General features: G+C 39.0%; 1 protein-coding gene across 18 annotated transcripts in view; it reads left to right on the top strand.

Annotated features, from left to right (window-relative positions):
• Positions 1-23,446, top strand: part of Ncor1 (nuclear receptor corepressor 1) — a 194,442-nt gene that overhangs the window by 62,741 nt on the left and 108,255 nt on the right. For 12 of the 18 annotated variants that reach the window (XM_045131711.1, XM_045131710.1, XM_045131715.1 and 9 more), the window contains 8 exons: positions 564-654; positions 6,980-7,158; positions 7,627-7,681; positions 8,182-8,283; positions 11,622-11,749; positions 12,293-12,510; positions 14,582-14,644; positions 20,045-20,184. In XM_045131711.1, the coding sequence (XP_044987646.1) occupies positions 564-654; positions 6,980-7,158; positions 7,627-7,681; positions 8,182-8,283; positions 11,622-11,749; positions 12,293-12,510; positions 14,582-14,644; positions 20,045-20,184 (976 nt within the window). The remainder of the gene's footprint in view (positions 1-563; positions 655-6,979; positions 7,159-7,626; positions 7,682-8,181; positions 8,284-11,621; positions 11,750-12,292; positions 12,511-14,581; positions 14,645-20,044; positions 20,185-23,446) is intronic. The other 6 variants (XM_045131727.1, XM_045131721.1, XM_045131716.1 and 3 more) reach the window with 1 other exon arrangement.

Genomic DNA, 23,446 nt, shown 5'->3' with positions numbered 1-23,446 from the left:
GCTTGTTTTTAGTTTTAGAGAATGGGTATTTTACAAAGGTCTCAAGCTTTAGCTTTCTTAATTGTCTCATGTAAGAGTCACATTAAAACCCTTTACTAACAATTAAGATTTTAACAATTAAGCACTGTTGATTCTGATTTGCTTCCACCTTTTCTGAATGTTCAGTGTATTTTTCTGCTTGATGGAGATGGCATCAATACCTGGGGTTCACATGCCTCTCATAACTGATTTCACTATTTTAACTTGGATATATACATGTATAGCATACATAATATTTATTATTATCATTTTGTGGTATGACCATCAAAGCTGTCGGACCTGATGCATGCAGGACAAACATTCTACCATTTGAACATGGAGCCCAACATATAACTTTTAAATATCAGTATTAACATTGAAAATGTTACAAATCTAATAGGTAACATAAGCATGCTCCTTCAAATATTTAGTCAGTAGTATTTCAGATTTATTCTCTGACTTTCAGTATGTTTAAAAGTCTTATTAAAATATATATTTGTTATTTTATTTATAAAAAGCCTCATATATCTTTCTTTTCTATTTAGAGTTGGGCAGAGGGGAGCTGGTCTTTCAGCCACTATTGCTAGGAGTGAGCATGAAATTTCTGAAATTATTGATGGTCTTTCTGAGCAGGAGGTAAGAAAATTGATTTAATTCGTTGCTTATTTAAGTATTTCAGCCCTGTAGTCCAGAAGATAAGGATTATTTCTATATAAATGAGGAAGCTTTAGTACGGTTGCTGGAGTTTGAGCTGTTCCAAGGACATTGGCCAAGCCCTGTGTTGTTTTAAGCAAGACAGGAATGTGATGGGTTTGGCAGCCAGGAGTTCTGGGATCCAATCAGGTTGTCACTGGTGAAGACATTAGACAGTGATGGAAGAAGTTAGAAGATTTACTGAACAAGGTGATTGGATTGAGTGTCACAGTGAGGAAAAAGATGAATGGAAAGAGATGCTACAGTTTCCAAGTTGAACCAATGAGCTGGTGGTACTGTTTTCTCAATTTCTGAAGGAGCATGTTTTTTGCAGAATAGCAATGTGTTCTCCAAAGGATGAGCCTAGTAGAGGGGTTAACTAGGATAACTACATATCAGAGCCATCTGTTTTCAGGTGAATAGCCCCAGGAAAGAGAGACATTAAGTGCAAGGGAAGGTAAGTGAGCATTTAGGGATTAAAAGTAAATATAAAGGAGATACATTTATGCACAACCATTTGACAAAGAGGGAGGGACGTGGAGAGGGAATGGCCACATTAGGGCCTTTTGGCATAGCAAACTAATTCCAGACACATGTTGAACCCAGGCTTTTAGGCTTTATAGGAAAGCACCATTAACCACTGAGCTATCTTTGCAGTCCCCCAAAACCATTTGAAGAATTGCCTCTGTGTGTGTGCTCATGCAGTTGTGTACAGGCCAGAGGACCACCTCAGGTGTTGTGCTTCATGTGGCCTATTCACCTGTTTTTGAGAAAGGATTTCTTACTGTCTTAGAACTCAACAAGTTGGCTAGACTGGCTGGCCATTGAGCTCTAAGGATCCATCTGTCTTTACCTTTTCAGCATTGAGATTACAAGCATGTGATATCACATGAGCTTTCTCTCTCTCATTAGATATGGTCTCACTCTAGCCCAGGCTGACCTGGAACTCACTCTTGCAGTTCAAGGCTGGCCTCGAACTCAGAGCAGTCCTCCCACCTCTGCCTCCACAATGGTGTTATTAAAGGTGTGAACCACCATACCCTGAAATTTCTTTCTTTTAAAAAAAAAATTTATTTATTTATTTGAGAGTGACAGAGAGAAAGAGAGAGAATGGGTGCCTCAGGGCCTCCAGCCACTGCAAACGTACTCCAGATGCATGCACCTCCTTGTGTGTCTGGTTAACGTGGGTCCTGAGAAATCGAGCCTTGAACCAGGGTCCTTAGGCTTCACAGGCAAGTGTTTAAATGCTAAGCCATCTCTCCAGCCCTACCCTGAACTTTCATAGCATGAGTTCTAGGGGATTGAATTTGGGTATTCGGTCTTGCAATGTAAGCACCTTACTGAAAGTCCTATCTTCCCCAGCCCCGTTTTAATACTTAAAAAAAAATTTTTTTTAAATTTTTTTGAGGTAGTGTTATACTCTGGCCTTAGCTGACCTGGCACAGACACTTTAGTCTCAGGCTGGCCTTGAACTTACAGTGATCCTTCTACCTCTTCCTCCCGAGTGCTAGGGTTGAAGGTATTTGTACACCACCATACTTGGTGCATTTTAATAAGATACACTTCGGTAATGAGTGTTTGTTTTTAAATTTTTTTCTTTATTTATTTATTTGAGAGCAACAGAGAAAGAGAAAGAGAGAGAATGGGTGCTCCAGGGCCTCCAGCCACTTCAGACAAACTCCAGACGAGTGTACCCCCTTGGTACTAACTGGATTCATCTGACTAACATGGATGTGGGGAATCAAGCCTCAAATTGGGTCCTTAGGCTTCACAGGCATGCGCTTAACTGCTAAGCCATCTCTCCAGTCCTTTTTTTTTTTCTTTTCTTTTCTTTTTTTTGAGGTAAGGTCTCACCTCTAGTCCAGGCTGACCTGGAATTCACTATGCAGTTTCAGGCATTTCCTTGCCTGCAATGAAAAGACAATTAATAAAATTATAAAACAGTTAGTTGTTGGAGACCACAGTGTACTTTTGAAGACTGTCATCCAGTCCAAACAGCAATATTACCACTCTTGAATGAATCTTCCTCCCTCATTTTCCTAAGAAAAAACTCATTTCATATTTATTTCATTATCTGTTTTTCTTTCTGTGCAATTTTTTTTTTTTAGGAATGGCTCAGTCATCATCTTCATGAATGTTGTTATTACACATTTAAGGCCTTCTTTCATTTCTCAGTACCTAATGTTTAGGAATATATTAATAATAAGCAAATGCAAAATAAAAGTAAATTTCAGGGATCATGATTAGCTTAATTGTTAGAATGTTTACCTGTCATGTAGGAATCCCTGGGCTTGAATACCCGAATATATTAGATAGTGTTGCATGCCTGTAATCCTACAACTTGTCTGTAATCCCAGCATTTAGGAGACAGAGATTAGGAATTCTACGCTAGCCTGAGATAGAGGAGACTTTGACTCAAAAAAAGAAAAAAAGAAAAAAAAGAAGCAGTAATACTTTGCTTCAGTCCATACCTTTGAGTCTTCTATAGTCAGGTTCATAGTTTATTCAAAAACCAATTAATATTATAGTTTTCCTTGCTCTGACTTTATAATATGAAATTTCCTAAACTTCATTACAAAATTTTGAATGTTTTATTTTTGTAGTTGCTTTGTTAAGTAATGATAAAATATAATCATTATTTTGAAATGTACTTAAAAATAAATACTAAATGTAGGTAAGTACATATTTAGAGGTAAATTTCTAGAGTGTAGCTTTGGGCTCGAGAGATGGTTCAGTGGTTAAAGGTGCTTGCTTATAAAACCTGCTGGTCTGTGTTCAGTTCCCTAGTACCCACGTAAAGCCAGATGCACAATATGGTACTTACGTCTGGAGTTTTTAGTAGCAAGAGGCCCTGCAACCATTCCTCTCTCCCTCTCTCTGAGTTAAATGAAAGTATTAAAAAAAAACCCAAAAACTAAACAGGGTTGGAGAGATGGCTCAATAATAGTTAAGGCACTTAGGTGTAAAACCTAATGGCCTGAGTTCAATTTCCCAGTACCCACATAAAGCCAGATACAGAAAGTAGCACATACATCTGGAATTTAGTGGTTTTTTTTTGAAGCACCTACAGGCCCCTGTGTGCCCATTCTTTCTCTGCCTATCTCTATTTGCAAACAAAAAATATATTAAAAATAAATAAATAAATAAATAAGGTGCTTGCCTACAAAGCCTAGCAACCTGAGTTCAGTTCTCCAGTACCTATGTAAAGCCAGAAGCACAAAGTGCACATGCATCTGGAGTTTGTTTGCAGCAAGCAGCTAGAGGCCCTGGCATGCCCATTCTCTCTGACCTATCGTTCTCTCTCTGCTTACAAACAAGACAAAAATTTAAAAAACAGCCTGGTGTGGTACACGCCTTTAATCCTAGCAATTTGGAGACAGAGGTAGGAGGACTGCCATGAATTTGAGGTCAGTCTGAAACTACATAGTAAATTCCAGGCCAGCCTAGGCTACAGTGAGACCCTGCCTTGGAAAAAAAAAAAAAAAAAAAGTAAATGCCCTTTCTTTCTCTCTCTCTCTCTCTTTCTTTCTTTCAAAGTATCGCAGTGTTTATTTATTGATAGATACAAGTATATAAAATCAGGGCCTAAACATGACTTGATAAATTAAGTATACTTAATTTCAATACTATAACAAGAGGGACCAATTCAAATTTTCACCATTTGTTTCACACCTACAGAGACCACTTCAAGGGCATTAATGATCTCTCAAAACTGATCAGTTTTAGCCAGGTGTGGTGGCACAATGCTTTTAATCCCCAACACTCAGGAGGCAGAGGTAGGAGGACTGCCATGAGTTCAAGCTCACCCTGAGACTCCATAGTGAATTCCATGTCAGCCTGGGCTAGAGTGAGACCCTACCCCCAAAAACAAAACAAAAAAGTAATCACTTTTGTGTAAAAAAAAAAAAAAAAAAGTTTCTTTCAAAAAGACTTGTATACTTAGGCAATGGTGCTTATGTACTGTTCGGTACATTTACAAATAAAAAGTAGTGTCGTGATTCTTCACTATTTTACTTTTTCTACTGTTTAAAGTTACCTATATTTTTTTCTGTGAATATTTCTGATACTTAAAATAAAGCACTGCATTTCATCTCCTTTTTCATTTTTTTTTGTCTATTATTTATTTTTTTAGGTAGGGTCTCACTCTAGCCCAGGCTGGCCAGGAATTTACTATATAGTCCCATTTTTGCTTTGAATGCATGCCTATCCTCTTACCTCTGCCTCCTCAGTACTGGTATTAAAGGTGTGCGCCACCATACCAGGTGAACATTTAAAAAAAAATTTTATTAAACCATCAAGTTCCTCAATCTCATGAAGTTAAATAATTAATGCTAAGGGAAATAGCAGTTTCTTTCCCTCCTTCCCCCCTTCCCCCTCCCTCCCTCCCTCCCTCCCTCCCTTCCTTTCTTATTTGTTTCAGAGAGAAAGAGGCAGACATATGAGAATGGGTGTACCAGGACCTTCAGCCACTGTAAACAAAGTCCAGACACATGGGCCCCCTTGTGCATCTTGCTTACGTGGGTCCTGGGAATCAGTTCTTTGTCCTTTGGCTTTGTAGGAAAACACCTTAACTACTAAGCCATCTCTCTAGCCCGAGATAACAGTTTCTGATAAGTTTGTGCCACCACATGGTTCTATAGTATTCATTTGGTCTACATTTTATATATTTTAAATAATATTTTAAATGTTTGAAAGAAAGGGAGCGGGAGGGTGCATCAGGGCAGGGCCTTTTGCTGTTACAAATAAACCCCAGGTACATGTGCATCTGGTTTTATGTGGGTATTAGAGAATTGAAGTTGCTTGGGTAGGTTTTCAAGCAAGCGCTTTTAACAGTTGTACCATCTCCCTAACCCTAATCTACATAAGTGAGAAAAAGAGGTACATAGAGTATGTGTGTATAATATATGTATATATTTTCTTTTTCAAGTAGGGTCTCACTCTAGCCCAGGTTGACATAGTATTCACTACATAGTGTCAGGGTGACCCTGAACTCATGGCGGTCCTCCCACCTCTGTCTGCTGATTGCTGGTATTAAAGGCATGTACCACCATACCTGGCTTTTTTTTTTTTTTTAATATTTTATTTATTTATTTACAAGCAGAGAGAGTGAATGGGCATGCAGGTGCATCTGGGCTTTTGCTGCTGCAAACGAACTCCATGTGCATGCACCACTTTGTGCATCTGGCTTATGTGGGTACTGGCCAATCAAATATAGGTTCATTGGTTTAGCAGACAAGCACCTTAACTGCTAAGCCATATCTCTAGCCCTACTCTACATTTCAGAATCACGTTATGTGTTTTGAGAACATAGCTTATTCATATAACATGTCTTTTTGTTGATATTTGAAGTAAAATGTCATCAGTACTTGATACTGTATTTTGCATCCATTATAAATTACAAATACGTGTGTGTGTGTGTGTGTGTGTGTGTGTGTGTGTGTGTGTGTGTATGGGAGGAGGTTCAAGATAGGGTCTCACACTAGCTCAGGCTGTCATGCATTTCACTATATAGTCTCAGGGTGGCCTTGAACTCAATGCTGTCCTCCTACCTCTGCCTCCCGAGTGCTGGAATTAAAGGCATGAGCTACCACGCCTGGCCTCAAATATGTTTTTTAAAAGAGGTTTGTTGTATATATTCCTTGTATATCATAAATTCTTTTATGTGTGTATATGTGTGCAAGTGGCATGGCACACATGTGGAGCTTAGGACAGTCTTGGCATATTGGTCCCTTTCTTGCAATATGTTTTGAGAGGGGGGTCTCTTTTGTCATTGTTTCCCATTGGGAAGGCCAGATTACCAGGCTGTTGAATTTCAGGGTTTTTCTTACTCAGCCTTCCATTGTATAGGCTCATGGAGATTCTAGCCATATGCACCACTTTGGCTTCTGCTTTTTCTTGGTTGTTAGGGCTTTGAACACTTGTCAGCAGGTTGCACTGAGCCATCTTTCTAGCCCCTCATATGTTTCTTACAACTTAATTGTTTCTGAATTATATTTTACTAGTCATGAAGGAAGTTGAAAACTACATTTCAGCTTAAATTGTAATGATAAGCTTGGGTGAGGTGACGGTGAGTTTGAGACTAGCCTGGAACTGCAGAATGAGTTCCAGGCCAGCCTGAACTTGAATGAGATCGTACCTTTAAAATAAAGGTTCAGGGGGAAGGAGAGATGGCTCAGCAATTGTCTGCCTCTATAATATCATTTGGTGAAAATTTAACCATTTTCTAGTTTAAACATTATTCTAACTAAACTGCATTGCTTTTTTACAGAACAATGAGAAACAAATGCGCCAGCTCTCTGTGATCCCACCTATGATGTTTGATGCAGAGCAGAGAAGGGTCAAGTTCATCAATATGAATGGGCTTATGGAGGACCCTATGAAGGTTTATAAAGATAGGCAATTTATGAATGTTTGGACTGACCACGAAAAAGAGATCTTTAAGGACAAGTAATTTAACTTTAAATTTATTCTGTAATAGAAGTTTATGTATGTCAGTAAAACTACTTGGCAGTAACTTGTAAAAGGAACTATTTCCACAATAGCTTTTTCCTGCTTTGGCATTGGAATGGCTACTTTGAGAAGTAGATCTTCCCATAAACTTTTATGTTGGATAATACATAACAAATCAGAAAGGGGGATGTGGAGTCCATTTTAAGAGCGATTCCCAAAGTTGGGTGCCAGTCAAATTACTTTAGGAAATTTTTTAAATGATATATTTCTGCACCTTTCCATAACCATAGAACCATCAGGTTAGAAGCTGGAGGGTGGTTGGTTGCTAGGCCTCTGAAGTGAGGAAGGAACCTCTGGGAATTAGGCTGCACATGCTATTTCCTTTTCCAAAGCTCTCTTCCTTTTTTTCAAGTTGTCAAAATATTTCTGTGTTTTTTTTTTAATGGGCTTTCATTTTTGACTTAGGTTTATTCAGCACCCAAAAAATTTTGGACTAATTGCATCCTACTTGGAACGAAAGGTAAGACAAGGTTTGCACTGAGAATGCACATAGCTTTTTGATGTTGTTTTTTAATATTTTGTGTTCTAACAAGTAAAATTTATTTTACCATGGACTTGATACAGATACATGTACTTTTATAATAATTACAATAATTCAAAATATCTTTAAATTGATAATCATAATTTTATCTGTCCTGATTCCCTTTGAATTTTTATTTGCTGTAGTCATTTAGCTAGAATGTTTTTGAAAAAAAAAACATTTAGAGACATTTTGAATATTTATGTACATACTAGAAGAAAATTTATTCTGCAGTTAACAAGAAAATATTTAAATGTTTCTGATAGTTCATCATAGTAAATCTATGAATTTCCAGAGCCTAGGAATGCCTTGAAATGTTTGTTTTGTGTGTTTGTTTTTAATTTAGGCTTGGGAATACTATAAATTTTCATTGAAAGTATTATTTTATTTAGATTTTTTATCTCATTGGATTTTATAAATTTAATCCCTTTTCATTACAGAGTGTTCCTGATTGTGTTTTATATTACTATTTAACCAAGAAAAATGAAAATTATAAAGCCCTAGTAAGAAGGAATTATGGAAAACGCAGAGGCAGAAATCAGGTGTGTTTCGTTACTTAATAGAGGGTGTTTTAGGATTGATGGAAATAATGAAGAAAAGAAAAAGCTACACAAGGCCAGGGAGATTTCTTAGTGATTAAAGGCTTTTTTGTAAAGCTTACATGCTGCAAAGGTTTAATTTCCTAACACCATACACATGTGTGTGTATGTGTGTATATGTCTGAGCAAATAAAAAATATTTTAAAATGTTAAAAGAGAAGCTGAAGATGGTGACACATGCCTTTAATCCTAGCTCTCAGGACACTGAGGTTAGGAGAATTCTATTTGAAAACAGTAAGTTTCTTTTTTAAAAAAATTAATGTATTTTTATTGACAACTTCCATAATTATAGACAATAAACCATGATAATTCTACCCCCCCACACACTTTCTCCTTTGCAACTCCACTCTCCATCATATCCCCTCCATATCAGTAAATTTATTTTTTTTTTTAATTTTTTTTTTTATTTATTTATTTGAGAGCGACAGACAGAGAGAGGAGGCAGACAGAGAGAGAGAGAATGGGCGCACCAGGGCTTCTAGCCACTGCAAACGAACTCCAGACGCGTGCGCCCCCTTGTGCATCTGGCTAACCGTGGGACCTGGGGAACTGAGCCTTGAACCGGGGTCCTTAGGCTTCACAGGCAAGCGCTTAACCGCTAAGCCATCTCTCCAGCCCAGTAAATTTATTTTTTAAAAAGTATTTATTTATTACACAGAGAGCATATGAATGGGTATGCCAGGGCCTCTAGCCACTGCAATGGAACTCCAGATGCATGGACCAACTTGTGCCACCTGGCTTACGTGGGTACTAGGAAACTGAAACTGGGTCCTAAGGCTCCACAGGCAAGCGCCTTAACCACTAAGCCATCTATCCAATCCTGAAAATAGTAAATTTCTATTGTGTTAAAATTGCTTTGAATTTCAGACTGAGGATGCAGATTAGGTAATAGAATGTTTACCTAACACATACCAATCCCTAAGTATGATTCTCAACACACACACATGTGTACATGTATGTGTACACATACATACATACACACACACACACACACACACACATATAGGTATAGTTTTTTAATTTTTTGGTTTTGTTTCTATTTCTGACAGAGAAAGAGGCAGAGAGAGAGAGAGAGAGTGGTCGCACCAGGGCCTCCAGTCACTGTAAACGAACTCCAGATGCATGCGCCACCTTGTGCATCTGGCCAACATGGGTCCTGGGGAAATTGAGCCTCCTGGGGTCCTTAGGCTTCACAGGCAAGCCATTTCTCCAGCCTTACATTTTATGTTTTTATTTTATTATTTTTTGGAGGCAAGCCCAGAAGACTGGCTCTTTTTTAAAAAATGGGAGAGACACTGAAAGCAAGAGAGAAATGGCGTGTCAAAGCCTCCAGCTATTGTAATTAAACTCCATACGTGTGCTCTATCATGTGCACACGTGTGATTTTAAAAACTTGTGCATTTGGCGTATGTGGGATTTGAAGAGTTGGACATGGGTTCCTTAGGCTTTGCCGGCAAGCACCTTAACCACGAAGCCATCTCTTCAGCCCCTATTGCATTTTATAGAATAGGGCATGGTAGCACAAACCAGTGATCTTACCTCTCTAGAGGTAGTTGCAGAAACTCATGATCAACCTTGACTACATAGCCAGACTCCATGAGACCCTGTTTTAAAATAATAAATTTGTGCTGGACATGATGGCACATGCCTTTAATCCCAGTACTCTAGAGGCAGAGGTAAGAGGGTCACCATGAGTTTGAGGCCACCCTGAGACTGCATAGTGAATTCCAGGTCAGCCTGAGCTAGAGTGAAACTCTACCTTGAAAAACCAAAATAGTAATAATAAATTTGCGAGCTAGACAGATGGCTCAATGGTTAAAGGTGCTGGCTTGCAAAGCCTGATGGCATGTGTTTGATTCCTGTGTACCCATGTAAAACCACATGCACAAAGTAGCACAGGTGTCTAGTAGAGTTCATTCATAGTGGCAAGAAGCCCTGGTATACTCCTCTTTCTTTCTGTCTCCTTCTCTCTCTCTGCTTATAAATAAATAATTAATGTGTAATATTATTCATGTATCAATGTTAATAATAATCATGCAGTTGAATATAGTCCTTATATATAAAAGAATTTAAGTACCTTACTTAAGGGTTGTTCCTCAGGTACCACCCTCCTTTATTTGAAAGAAGGATTTTCACTGTTCTGGAACTTGCCATGTAGTCTAGACTGGCTGGCTCCACAGTTAAAGGCACTTGCTTGCAAAGCCTGACAGCCCAAGTTTGATTCCCCAGATGTACAAAGTGATGCATGCATCTGGGATTATTTTACAGTATGAGGAGGCCCTAGTGCACCCATTCTCATTCTCTCCCCTTTTCTCAAATACATGTTATTATTTGGGATCCAGCATTTTATATTATTCATATATGTGTGTGTGTGTGTACATTTATTTATTTATTTTTGCTGAGTATGGATACACCAGGGGAGGTTCTGTTGCCACTGGAAATGCACTCCAAACATATTCGCCTCTTTGTGCATCTGATTTTGTAGGCACTAGAAAATTGAACCTGGGCCATCACACTTTCCAAGCAAGTAACTACCTTTAACATCCGAGTCATGTCCATAGCTCTTTTGTTTCTTTGCATGTTAATGTACCTTTCTTTTGATATTTTTATATCTTTCATAGTTTCCCAAAATGTTTTTGTCTTAATAATAACCACAGCTATCAACTGTTCCATTATATGTATCTTCTTCCTAAAGTGTAAATGTGTTTAGATACTTCTTGCCACATAATGATAGAAATAGGGGACATATTAAATATCTAATGGTCATTGTATAGCTTCAAAAATTATGTATGGGTCATTACATTTCAAGGTAGAATTAGACTGGTTGAATGACAGATATGAAGGTTACAAAGAGTTCACTGTTCCTAGATTTCTTAATTGAATTTTAACATCTCTTAACCTCTGAAAGGTTTAAACCGTACTGAACTTCTGGGGTGTATGTGTATAGTACCTTTTAAGCAGTACAATTAAAAAAACTGGACTGGCCAGGTGTGGTGGCGCACACCTTTAATCCCAGCACTCGGGAGGCAGAGGTAGGAGGATTGCCGTGAGTTCGAGGTCACCCTGAGACTACATAGTGAATTCCACGTCAGCCTGAGCTAGTAGCGAGACACTACCTTGAAAAAAACAACAACAAAAACTGGACTGTTTTCAATATGTGGCTACCATTTTCATAATAAATTATTAATCATTTAAAATTTAGAACATATCATAATGTATTGTCCCAACTTGAATAGCTGTTTCTGTTACTTTTGTATTTTGCAAATGATGGTTGATTCTAGCAGCAAATTGCTCGTCCCTCACAAGAAGAAAAAATAGAGGAAAAGGAAGAGGATAAAGCAGAAAAAATGGAAAAAAAAGAAGAGGAAAAGAAAGATGAAGAAGAAAAAGATGAGAAAGAGGACTCTAAGTGAGTTTTCTTATGTGTTATTTTCAATATGTACATTTAAGGAGACATCAAGCATGGTTACACCCCTAGGGCTCATGACTTCCTCAGTCATAGGTTTCCAGTATCATGTATTCCCTCCCGTGGAGTCGGCCTCCAGTCCAGTTAGAGAGCCGTTGGTTTCCCTCATAAGAGAAATGCCATTATTGCATCTGTTGGCTCATTTGGCCTGGCTGGTCAAATTTAAGGCTTATAGTGTCCACTAGTTTATCTCCATCAGTGAATTCACTCTCTCCCATGGAATTGCATACAGCATAGTTTTTTCGAACTTTCTGTTAGATGGTCTACATGGAGGAGGTTTTCAGTTCAGTTCTACCTCAGGGTTATGTGTTAATTTTAGTCCCTCAAAACTATGGAAAATCATAACAGCAATGAATTTTTTTTCATTAAAATTTTAAGCAGTAAGTAAAAGAGCCATTCATTTTTAAACGTATGTTCAGAACTCTAGTTTGCTTTGATGAATATATACCTTATATCACAGAAGTTGTCCTTTGCTTATGTTTGTAGGGAAACTACCAAGGAAAAAGATAAGACAGAAGGCCCAACAGAAGAAACTGAGGAGAGAGAGCAGACTACTCCCCGGGGGCGAAAGACTGCCAATAGCCAAGGCCGTCGGAAGGGCCGCATCACCAGGTCCATGACCAGTGAAGCTGCAGCCGCCAGTGCTGCTGCTGCAGCTGCCTCTGAAGAACCACCCCCACCGCTTCCACCACCACCCGAACCTGGTGAGTCAAAGCTGAAATGCTCTTTGGGATTTTAATTACAATATTAGAGTAGGACAGGGTCTGCTAATCTTGACAACCTAGAAACAATCCTGAAGTCTAGTGTTTAACTTAGTAAAGTCAAAGTGTTTTCATTTTTTTTTTGTTTTTTTTGTTTTTGTTTTTGTTTTTCAAGGTAGGGTCTCGCTCTAGCCCAGGCTGACCTGGAATTCACTATGGAGTCTCATGGTGGCCTCAAACTCACGGTGATCCTCCTACCTCTGCCTCCCGAGTGCTGGGATTAAAGGCGTGTGCCACCATGCCTGGCTGTTTTCACTTTTTTGCTTAGTTTGAGTTATGGCTTTAAACAATTTTGTTTTCTGATTCTTTTAACGTATTTCTCAAATATTTCCTAGTTTCTAGGTAATTTTTTTTGTATGCATATATATGAATGAGTAGGTTGTCCTCTTCCTTTTTTTTTTTTTTTTGATGAATGAGAGAATGAGAATTAATTGGGCCAGGGCCTCCAGCCACTGCAATTGAACTCCAGGTATGTGTGCCATCTCATGCACATGTGTGAACTTGCATACTTGCATCACCTTGTACTTCTGGCTTTCATGGGACTGGGGGGTTGATCATGGGTCCTCAGGCTTCTCAGGCAAGCACCTTAACCGATATGCCATCTCCACAGCACCACTTCTTCCTTTCTCATCAGTATAAACAGAAGTATAATGAAAAATATCTTACACACTTATCACTTTCTGTTAAGGAATAAATGTTTAGGCAAAACATATACTGGGCCTATGAATAAAGCTATGTTTTTGTCACTTATAAAGTATTGTAACATTACTCTATAGAAGGATTATATTAGTAGTAAAGTACCACTATTTATAGTTCTGTGATACCAGTTTCACCATAATGTGAACTAGAAAGAGAGTACATGTCAGGAATGACAAGAGTGAGGAAGGTAGAGGAACTAAGTAGATAGGAAGGTGGCATATCCTGACATTCCTTGTTTGAATTGTGTCTTCCTTTGTTTCTAAGCTGGGAGATTACATAGTGCTTTGGTTCATTTTTTGCCCTTATTTGTGTGTCTATATATGTGTAAATGTGTATGGGTACCTGTAGAGGTCAGAGGAGTTATCTCTACTCCACCTTCTTTGAAATAGGATCTCTTGCCACTGCAAATGAGTATGGCCTCTTATCAGCTATATGTGAATGCTGGCAAATTGAACCTATGCTGGCAGGCTTTGCAAGAAGAGCCCTTAATTACTGAACTATCACCCCACATCCCTTACAAGTATTTTTAATGAAGGAGTTCTCTGATTAGATTTGTGTCTTAGTAACATTATTCTAGTGGCAGTTGTAGTGACGACATAAATAGGCTAATGGCTGTATGCAGAGGAACTAGCTTAAGAGAACATTGTATATGTGGAGAGGATAGATTCAGATCATTAGACTTGATATATTAAGTGTTAATGAGAAAACAATTCAAAAACTTGTCTATTGAGCTTGTCACTAGATGGATGGTAGCCAGAACTCATTTCGGGCCTGATATTTCCTTTCTTAGGCCAGGGAACAAGTGCCCAGTGCCTGATCCATTTGTGTTACTAATTACCAGATATTGAGGCATGAATACAAGGGGTTGGATGAGGATACAGCCCAGACAGGGAAGAAGAGGTTGTTCCTCATTTGATACTGCAGGGAAGGCGGTTGTTGAGTTCTACTAATCTGAGAAATACTGCATGAAGTAGAACTGTCAAACTAAGCATATAGCCATGTTAGAAGTTGTGAGAATATTGAGAAAGACCCCTGATACTGAAAAGGGTTGAAACTTTTTGGTTTTTGATGTGTTTTTCAAGGATGGTTTTTGCTGTTCCCAGGCTGACCTGGAATTCACTATGTAATCTCAGGGTGGCCTGGAACTCATGGCAATCCTCCTACCTCTGCCTCCGGTTCCCAGCAGTGTTGAAAGTTTTTATCTAGTTAGTTGATAAGACAATGCTTCTAATTTTATATCAGATGAACAGGTGGTTGTTTTATATGCTTTTGTGTAAATGAATGATTTAATTTTGTTTTTCTCTTTTTATTTCAGTTTCCACAGAGCCTGTGGAGACCTCTCGATGGACAGAAGAAGAAATGGAAGTTGCTAAGAAAGGTAAAATATAGGGCTGGAGAGATGGTTTAGCGGTTAAGCGCTTGCCTGTGAAGCCTAAGGACCCCGGTTCCGAGGCTTGGTTCCCTAAGGTCCCACGTTAGCCAGATGCACAAGGGGGCGCATGCGTCTGGAGTTCGTTTGCAGAGGCTGGAAGCCCTGGCGCGCCCACTCTCTCTCTCCCCCCCCCCCGTCTTTCTCTCTGTGTCTGTCGCTCTCAAATAAATAAATAAAAAATTTAAAAAAAAAAAAAGGTAAAATATAGTAATGTAGAAGCCTCAAAGTTTGGTTTGCTTTTTGTTTTATTTATTTGTTTTCTAATTAAGATCTCACTTTAGCCAAAGCTGACTTGTAATTCACTATAGTCTCAAGCTGGCCTCAAACTCATGGGTATCCTCCTACCTCTGCCTTTAGAATGCTGGGATTAAAGGTGTTTACCACCACTCCTGGCCATAGAATTTTGAAGCAAATTTTAAAGTTGATTTTAAAAATATTTATATTTATTTGCAACCAGAAAGCTATAGACAGAGAGAGAATAGGTGCTCCATGGCTGCTAGCCACTACAAACAAACTAGATGTATGTGCTTTTTAACATGTGTGCTGAGGATTCAAGCCCAGGCTTTTCAGGTAAAGGCCTTAACTGCTGAGCCATCTCTCTAGCCCCATAAAAATTGTTGTCACTATTATTATTATTACTCTTGATTTTGTTTTTGTTTTTTTGAGGTAGGTTCTTGTTCTAGCCCAGGCTTACCTGGAATTCACTGTGTAGTCTCAGGGTGGCCTTGAACTCAGAATAATCCTCCTACCTTTGCCTCCCTCCTGAGTGCTGGGATTAAAGGTTTGTACCACTATGCCTGGCTAAAGCTCCTTTAAACTTTATTTATTTATTTCTAAATAACAGTGAATGCCAGGGTCTCTTACTGCTGCAAATAAATTCTAAGTGCAGCTGCTACTTTGTGGATCTGGCTTTATGTGGGTACTGAGGATTTGAACCCAGGACGTTAGAATTTGCAAGCAAATGATCTTAACTCTAGAGCCATCTCTCTAAACCCTGTTTTTTCTTCCTTGAATAGTTGTGATTATATGTTGTAAAAATTATTTTGTGACAAATTTTGAATATAAAATCTATGTATGTTTTTGAAACTCTATTTAATAGGGTGGTGGCTACTTTCCCAGTTTGTACTTGGTTGAATCTTTGATTGTCCATCAGCAGGAAACTGCACTGAAACTCAGAAGCATGAATGCAATGTTTGTGGCTAAGAGGACATTGGTTCCAGTCCTTCTCTGCCAGTTTTATGGTTGTATGGTTATGTATTTGAGAGAGAGAAAGAAGTGGGGGTGGGGGTAGAATGGGCATGCCAGGACTTCCATCCACTGCAAATAAACTTCAGACGCATGTACCACCTTGTGCATCTGGTTTACATGAGTCCTGGGGAATCGAACCTGGATCTTTTGGCTTTGCAGGCATGCACCTTAACCAGTAAACCATTTCTCCAACCCTCTAATTGTATTTCTAATGAGATATTATTATTAGAAGTCTTTCCTGGTGAGATGTTTAATTTTAATTTCATTCTACTTATTTAGAATATACTGAATGATATGTCTTAAATATCTAAGCCAAACTCCTAAACATAAAGCAGTTTGAAGTGCTTAAAATATATTTTCATTGCTGGGGAGATGACTCAGCAGTTAAAGGCACTTGCTTGCAAAGCCTGCTCTTCCAGGTTCCATCCCCCAGCACCCATATAAAACCAGATGCACTAAGTGGTATAAGCATTTGTTTGTAGTGACAAGATACCTTGAAATGCTTGTCCATACATAACAACATAAACACATACATATATGTTGCAGTCCGGTTCACATTGCTGTTAGAAATCACCCAACCAAGAGTAGCTTCTGGGAAAAAGATTTATTTTGGCTTACAGGCTCGAGGGGAAGCTCCACGATGGCAGGGAAAAACGATGGCATGAGCAGAGGGTGGACATCACCCCCTGGCCAACGTAAGGTGGAACACAGCAACAGGAGGGTGTGCCAAACACTGGCATGGGGAAACTGGCTATAAAGCCCATAAGCCCGCCCCCAACAATACACTCCCTCCAGGAGGCATTAATTCCCAAATCTCCATCAGCTGGGAACCTAGCATTCAGAACGCCTAAGTTTATGGGGGACACCTGAATCAAACCACCACAATATACATTCATGTGCGAATAAAAAATGCTAAAAGTATTTTTAAGAGCTTAAGAGATTGCTCAGTGGTTTGTCACTTGTCTGCAAATCCTAAAAACTCGGGTTCAGTTCCACGTAAAGCCAGATGCATAAAGTGGCACATGCATTACAGCGTTACAGCAGCTGGAGGCCCTGGTGTATCCATTATCTTTTGTCTCTTTTCTTTATTTCTCTCTGCTTGCAAATAAATAAACAAAAAAATGTTATGTTATATATGGCAAATGTTGAATTATGTATAATTTTTAATGGCTTGCATTTTTTTCTCACATTGTCATTAGGATGCCCTGATTAAGTAACTGGATGTTAGCTGTATCAGAATTATCTTCTACTCAGACATAGGTTTCCTATGTATGACAATTACTCAATTACCTGTTTTCAACTCATATGAGTGATCTTCCAATTTACTTCTTGTTTTAAGAATAAAAAGTTTATTCCCTCACAGTCATTAAGGCATGGCAGCAGAAGCTTGAAATAGGTGACCACATTCAGCTTACAGTGAGGAAGTTAAAAGCAATGAATCTCAGTTTTATTTTTGTTTGTGTTTGTGTACGTGTGTTTTCACTTGTGCATATAGAAAGAGGCAACCATTGGTGTTAATCTTCAAGAATACTGTCCCCACGCCCCCTTCCTTTTTTTTTTTGAGGTAGGGTCTCACACTAGCCCAGGCTGACCTGGAATTCACTATGTAGTCGCAGGGTGGCCTTGCACTCATGGTGTGTGCACCACCACACCTGGCTCCAAGCCCCCCTTTTTTGTGACAGCGTTTGTTACTGGTCTTCAGCGTGCTAATTAGACAAGATGGCCCACAAGCTGCACAGATCCACCTGTGTCTACCAACCCAGGAATGGAATTATATGTGTTCCTCCACAATGTAGTTTTTTTGTTTTTTTTGGTTTTTTTTTTTTTTTTTTTGTTTTTTTGAGGTAGGGTCTCACTCTAGCCCAGGCTGACCTGGAATTCACTATGTAGTCTCAGGGTGGCCTCGAACTCACGGTGATCCTCCTACCTCTGCCTCCCAAGTGCTGGGATTAAAGGCGTGCGCCACCATGCCCAGCTCACAATGTAGTTTTTGTTAGTTTTGTTTTTGCTTTTAATGGATTTTCTGGAGATTAACCTCAGATCCCGATATTTTCAGTGCAAACATTATTGAATGAGCTATTATCCTAGGCTCTTCTTTCTTCTTCTTCTTCTTCTTTTTTTTTTTTGAGTCTGGGTCTCATGTAAATTGGTTGACCTTGAACTCCTGCTCATCTTGAATAAACCTCCCAAGTGCTGGAATTACAATTTGTGTTACCATGACTAACTGATCTTCTAATTTTCAAGGTTAAAAGAGCTACTTGTATTAATGTTGAAAATGTTTATTCAGGGTTTTACCCCCTCCCCCATATCTAACAGGCAGAAGTTTTGTACTTTCTTTTCTTCATCTAAAAGTTTCTCTAAACCATTAGAATAAAAGATTTAAGTTACATTTATTCTGGGAAACCCTGCTGGGGCACATTCTTGTATAGCTCCTCTACATGTATATATGCAGTTGAACACACATATTCTTTGTACACATGTATGACTCTGCATATGTAGAGTCTGATTAGAGGGTTAGTCAATTGCATAGTTTTGTAGAGTGCACTTTATTTATTTTTTTTGTGATTATTATTTTTTTATTTCCTTCATTTCCCACAAGTCAGACACAGAGCCTCCTCCCTTTTTTTGCATGTGTATATGTGTGCATTTGCACATGGAAGCCAGTGGTTGATGTCAAGTGTCTTCCTTGATTGTTCTCCACCTTATGTTTTGAGACAGGTTCTCTCATTGAACCTGGCATTCACTCTTTCATCTAGAATAGTCAGCCAGCCAGTCCAAGGAGCCTTCTGTTTCTGCCGCCCAAGTGTTAGGATTATGAGAATGTTCGGGATCTGAATTCAGGTCCTCATGCTTACATGGCAAGCAGTGTACTGGCTAAGCCATCTCCCTAACCTCCAGACATAGAGAAAATGAATCACTTTAGAAAGTAATTATAGTTATTTTAAAAGTGAGATGCAATTGTATGTGAAATCGGATGAACAGCTTATTTTATGTCTGATGATTATGTGGCTGCATTATGTTGTAAAAATATCAAGTCAGATTGTGATTTTATTCCCTGACATTAGCACATGGCATTACAGGAGTGTGTATGCCCTGTGGTCAGTTCATTGGCATGAGGATTATGTCATCAGGGAAATAAATACAGAATTCCCGAGGTTCTTTGCTCTAGTAATCAGGACTTTTATTTATCTTAGAGTGCACTTTATTAAATGAGATTTTACTAATTAATGTTTTGCAAGTACTTTATCATTGATCTACCTTCTTAGCCCCATTAATAGTTAATTTTCTTGAAAGATTTTGGTTGTAAATGATCTATGAACACATTCTAATTACAAAGGAAGTTTCTTATATATGAGACTATATTAGTCATTATATTTGACTTCTGTCATTGTAATATTGGTTGTCTCCATGGTTTTAGAAATACCTAATTGCTCTGTTTGCAAGGAATTGAGCTAATATTATGGATCCTACATTGTCCTAGCCCTGTGGTAGGTGTGAAGGGAGGGTAGGGTTTAGCTCTTCTATTAGTGAACATGGTTTATTGAGTTGTGTGTGTGTGTGTGTGTGTGTGTGTGTGTGTGTGTGTGGATGCACCTCTGTGTGCATATTATGTGGAGGCCAGAAGACATTTTCCTGTACTGTTGCTCAGGATTGCTGCCCACCTCGTTTAAGATGGGGTCTCAAGCCTGTTCCTTTTCTGGAACTCACCAATTAGGCTAGATTGGCTGTCCAGTGAGCCCTAGGGATCCTCTTGTCCTGCTTCCCTAATGTTGAGGTGGAACAGGTTGTACCACTAGACCTTTTATGTGATTACTGGAGATCTAACTCACGTCCACTTGTGTGTAAGACAAGCACTTTACTCACTGAGATATCTTCCCAGCAGGCTCTGAGCGTGGTTTTAATTGGAAGGAAAATCAGAGATAAAAATGAGTTTTGTGTCAATAAGTATTTCAATAAGTATTGAAGCATATTAGTAACTAGCTAGTAGCAATTCTTTCAGTGTTAACAAATTAACTATAATAATTTAGTTAATTTATTATTTCTCTTGATTGCTTAAGTGACTGTTCAATTAATGCTTGATCTATTTTTAAAATACAGGCCTTGTAGAGCACGGTCGTAATTGGGCAGCAATCGCCAAAATGGTGGGAACTAAAAGTGAAGCTCAGTGCAAAAACTTCTATTTTAACTATAAAAGACGGCACAATCTCGACAACCTCCTGCAGCAACATAAACAGAAAGTAAGTATATCAGAGACAGTTGCTTATCATTTTTTTACTTGAGTATTTTTGAGCTGCAGATTATTTATTTATTTTTGAGACCGTTTCTTTTTGTGTAAGTAGCACCGAATGGCCTCAAACTGACAGTCTTCCTGCCTCCCTTATGAAGTTTGGGATTACAGGTTTATACTACTACGACTATCCCAGAAACTGCTTTTGAGAGAATTTTTTTTGTGTGTGTTTGCATTTTCATTTATACATTAATCTATTAGAAGTATACTAGTTTCTTCATATAAGTTGACTTTCCCATTTATTGCTGAAAAACTAGAAAAAAAATTGTAGGCTGGAGAGATGGCTTAGCGGTTAAGCGCTTGCCTGTGAAGCCTAAGGACCCCGGTTCGAGGCTCGGTTCCCCAGGTCCCGCGTTAGCCAGATGCACAAGGGGGCGTATGCGTCTGGAGTTCGTTTGCACTGAAGCCCTGGCGTGCCCATTCTCTCTCTCTCCCTCTATCTGTCTTTCTGTCTGTGTCTGTCTCTCTCAAATAAATAAATAAATAAATATTTTAAAAAAATTGTAATCTGGGTTTGGAAAACAAGCATTTTAGGTGCTAGAGAGATGATCGGTAGTTAAGGTACTTACCTACAAAGCCTAATGACCTGGGTTTGCTTCCCAGTGCCTACTTAGCACCAGGTGTACACTGACACATGCTTTTAGAGTTGGTTTGCAGTGGCTAGAGACCTGGTGTCCCCATTCTCTCTCTGTTTCTTCCTTTATCTCTCTCTCTGATTGCAAATAAATAAATAAATAAATAAATAAAATTTGAAAAAAAGAAAAACAAGAAAGCCTGTTGTGGTGGCTCATGCCTTTAAGCCCAGCACTCAGAAGGCAGAGGTAGGAGGGTCACCTTGTGTTCAGGATCACCCTGAGAATACATAGTGAATTCCAGGTCAGCCTGGGCTAGAGTGAGACCCTACCTCAAAAAACCTAAAAGTAAATAAATAAGCATTTTAGTATTTTAAATTCTTTTGGGAGTTGTTGTATTCTAGGTTTTAAAAATGTAAACATTTTAGAATTTTTAATTGGAATCTTTTAACGTTGTTCTGTTTGTCATGTTGAACAAGTTGATTCGGTATACATTCAGAGGGAATGATTTTGTGCTACATCTGTTTTTTTCTTGTTGCTGGAAGAAAATACCTGACCACGCCAGGTATGGTTGCACATGTCTTTAATATCAGCACTTGGGAGGCCGAGGTAGGAGGATTGTTGTGCGTTCAAGACCAGCCTGTGACTGCAGAGTAAGTTCCAGGTTAGCCTGGGCTAGAGTGAGACCTTAGCTTAAAAAAAAAAAAAAAAAAAGGAAAAAACAAAAAACACAACAACCAAAAAAAAAAAAAAAAAAAAAAGCAAACAAACAAAACCTAATCAGAAGCAGATTATGGAAGGAAAGGGTTTATTTTTGGTATGTGGTTTCCATGGGGAGTCTACTTTGACAGGGAAAACATGGCAGGAGAAGACATTTGGGGTCACATCTTCATATCAGCAGGAAGTAGAAAGTGTAAAAGCATCAAGCAGAGATGCACTAAGCCCCATGCTGTTGGTACTGTACCCCACAGAGATTTGGATCGTTTTATCTTACATTTTGATAGTATCCAGCTCTATATAATCCTCCTCATGGAACCCTCAATGGATGTCTCATCCACCTTCTATCAGGGACCTTTGGATCCTCCCTTCTCTGACCCAATATCAAATTAGAACCCCTTATATATTCCCCACTAGCAGGACGCATCCAGAAAGATTGTCACCTCTCCACAAACACTCTTGGAGTAATTACTCTGAGATGAAAGGATGCCAGAGCCTCCAGGTGGGGTTTATGTATTTTCTTGCCCATAGCCCCTCAGTGTGAGTTTTCCTGCCTGAGGCGTTGAGAAATTTTTTAATACTAAAATGTATGTTTCGCCACTGTGTTGAAATGATGACATTTGTCGTCATGATATCAGCAGAGGTGTGTGAAACCTGGTTGTTTTTTGTTTTGTTTTTTGAGGTTGGGTCTTGCTTGAGCCCAGGCTGACCTGGAACTCAATCAGTAGTCCCAGGCTGCCCTTAAACTCATGATAGTCCTCCTACCTCAGCCTTCCATGTTCTGGGATTAAAGGCATGGGCTACCATACCAGGCTCTGTTCTTATTCCTTTCCTCTTTCCTTTTCCTTTCCCCTTTCCTTTCCTGTACATGTGGTTTATGCATGCATGTGTGTCCTTATTGTTCCCCTCCTTCTCAGTTATATCAGGCATTGCTTGCTTACACTGGTCACAGCAGAATATTGGGTGTCCAGCTGCATTGCTTTTTCACTTGCTTTTCTGAGCTGGAGTCTCTTAATGACACTGGAGCTTACTGTTATCTGTGCACCACAGTGTTTCCCTGGTCTCTGCTCCTTTATGAGACAGGTTACAAGTGTGCATGCCCATGCCCAGATATTTATGTTGATTCTGGAAATTTAAATGGGCAGTTTCAGGCCTCTCAGGCCCTTGAGATTGCTCAGGAAGTAGCGCTTAACCAGTGAACTGTGTCTCAGCCCTCTTTTTCATTTTTTTATTTTTATTTTATTTTATTTTATTTTTTTGAGGTAGGGTCTCACTCTAGCTCAGGCTAACCTGGAATTCACTTTGTAGTCTCAGGGTGGCCTTGAACTCATGGCAATCCTCCTACCTCTGCCTCCTGAGTGCTGGGGTTAAAGACATGCACCACCATGCCTGGCTTTTTCATTTTTTAAATGGCAGCTCAGGTTTCAAATTTAACTTAGTTTTAGACTGCATGCTTGACACGCTTAAGACTCTTGAGTTTGATCACCAACATTGAAAAAAGGCAGTTTCACTTAAGGGTGTCTTTGATGATGTAGAAATTAATTTTTGTTTGTTTGTTTGTTTTTATTTATTTATTTATTTGAGAGCAACAGAGAGAGAGAATATGAATGGGTGCGCCAGGTCCTCCAACCACTGCAAACAAACTCCAGATGCATGCGCCACTTTGTGCATCTGGCTTACGTGGGTCCTGGGAAATAGAGCCTTGAACCGGGGTCATTAGCTTTCACAGGCAAGTGCTTAATCGGAAAGCCATCTTTCTAGCCCAAATTCTGTTAAATCACTGAGTACATGGTTTTTACTAGTGTGCATGATGAAGTACACCTAAAGTTCTTGCAGTGCAGGATGGCTCTCAAGGAAAAGGGCTTTTGCAGTGGCTTTAATTGCAAGCTGAACTTATCTTTCTGTGGTGGTTTGATTCAAATG

Source organism: Jaculus jaculus, chromosome 12 (assembly GCF_020740685.1).
Source record: "Jaculus jaculus isolate mJacJac1 chromosome 12, mJacJac1.mat.Y.cur, whole genome shotgun sequence".
In the NCBI taxonomy this organism is placed as follows: Eukaryota; Metazoa; Chordata; class Mammalia; order Rodentia; family Dipodidae; genus Jaculus; species Jaculus jaculus.
This window is presented reverse-complemented; position numbering and strand designations above follow the sequence as displayed.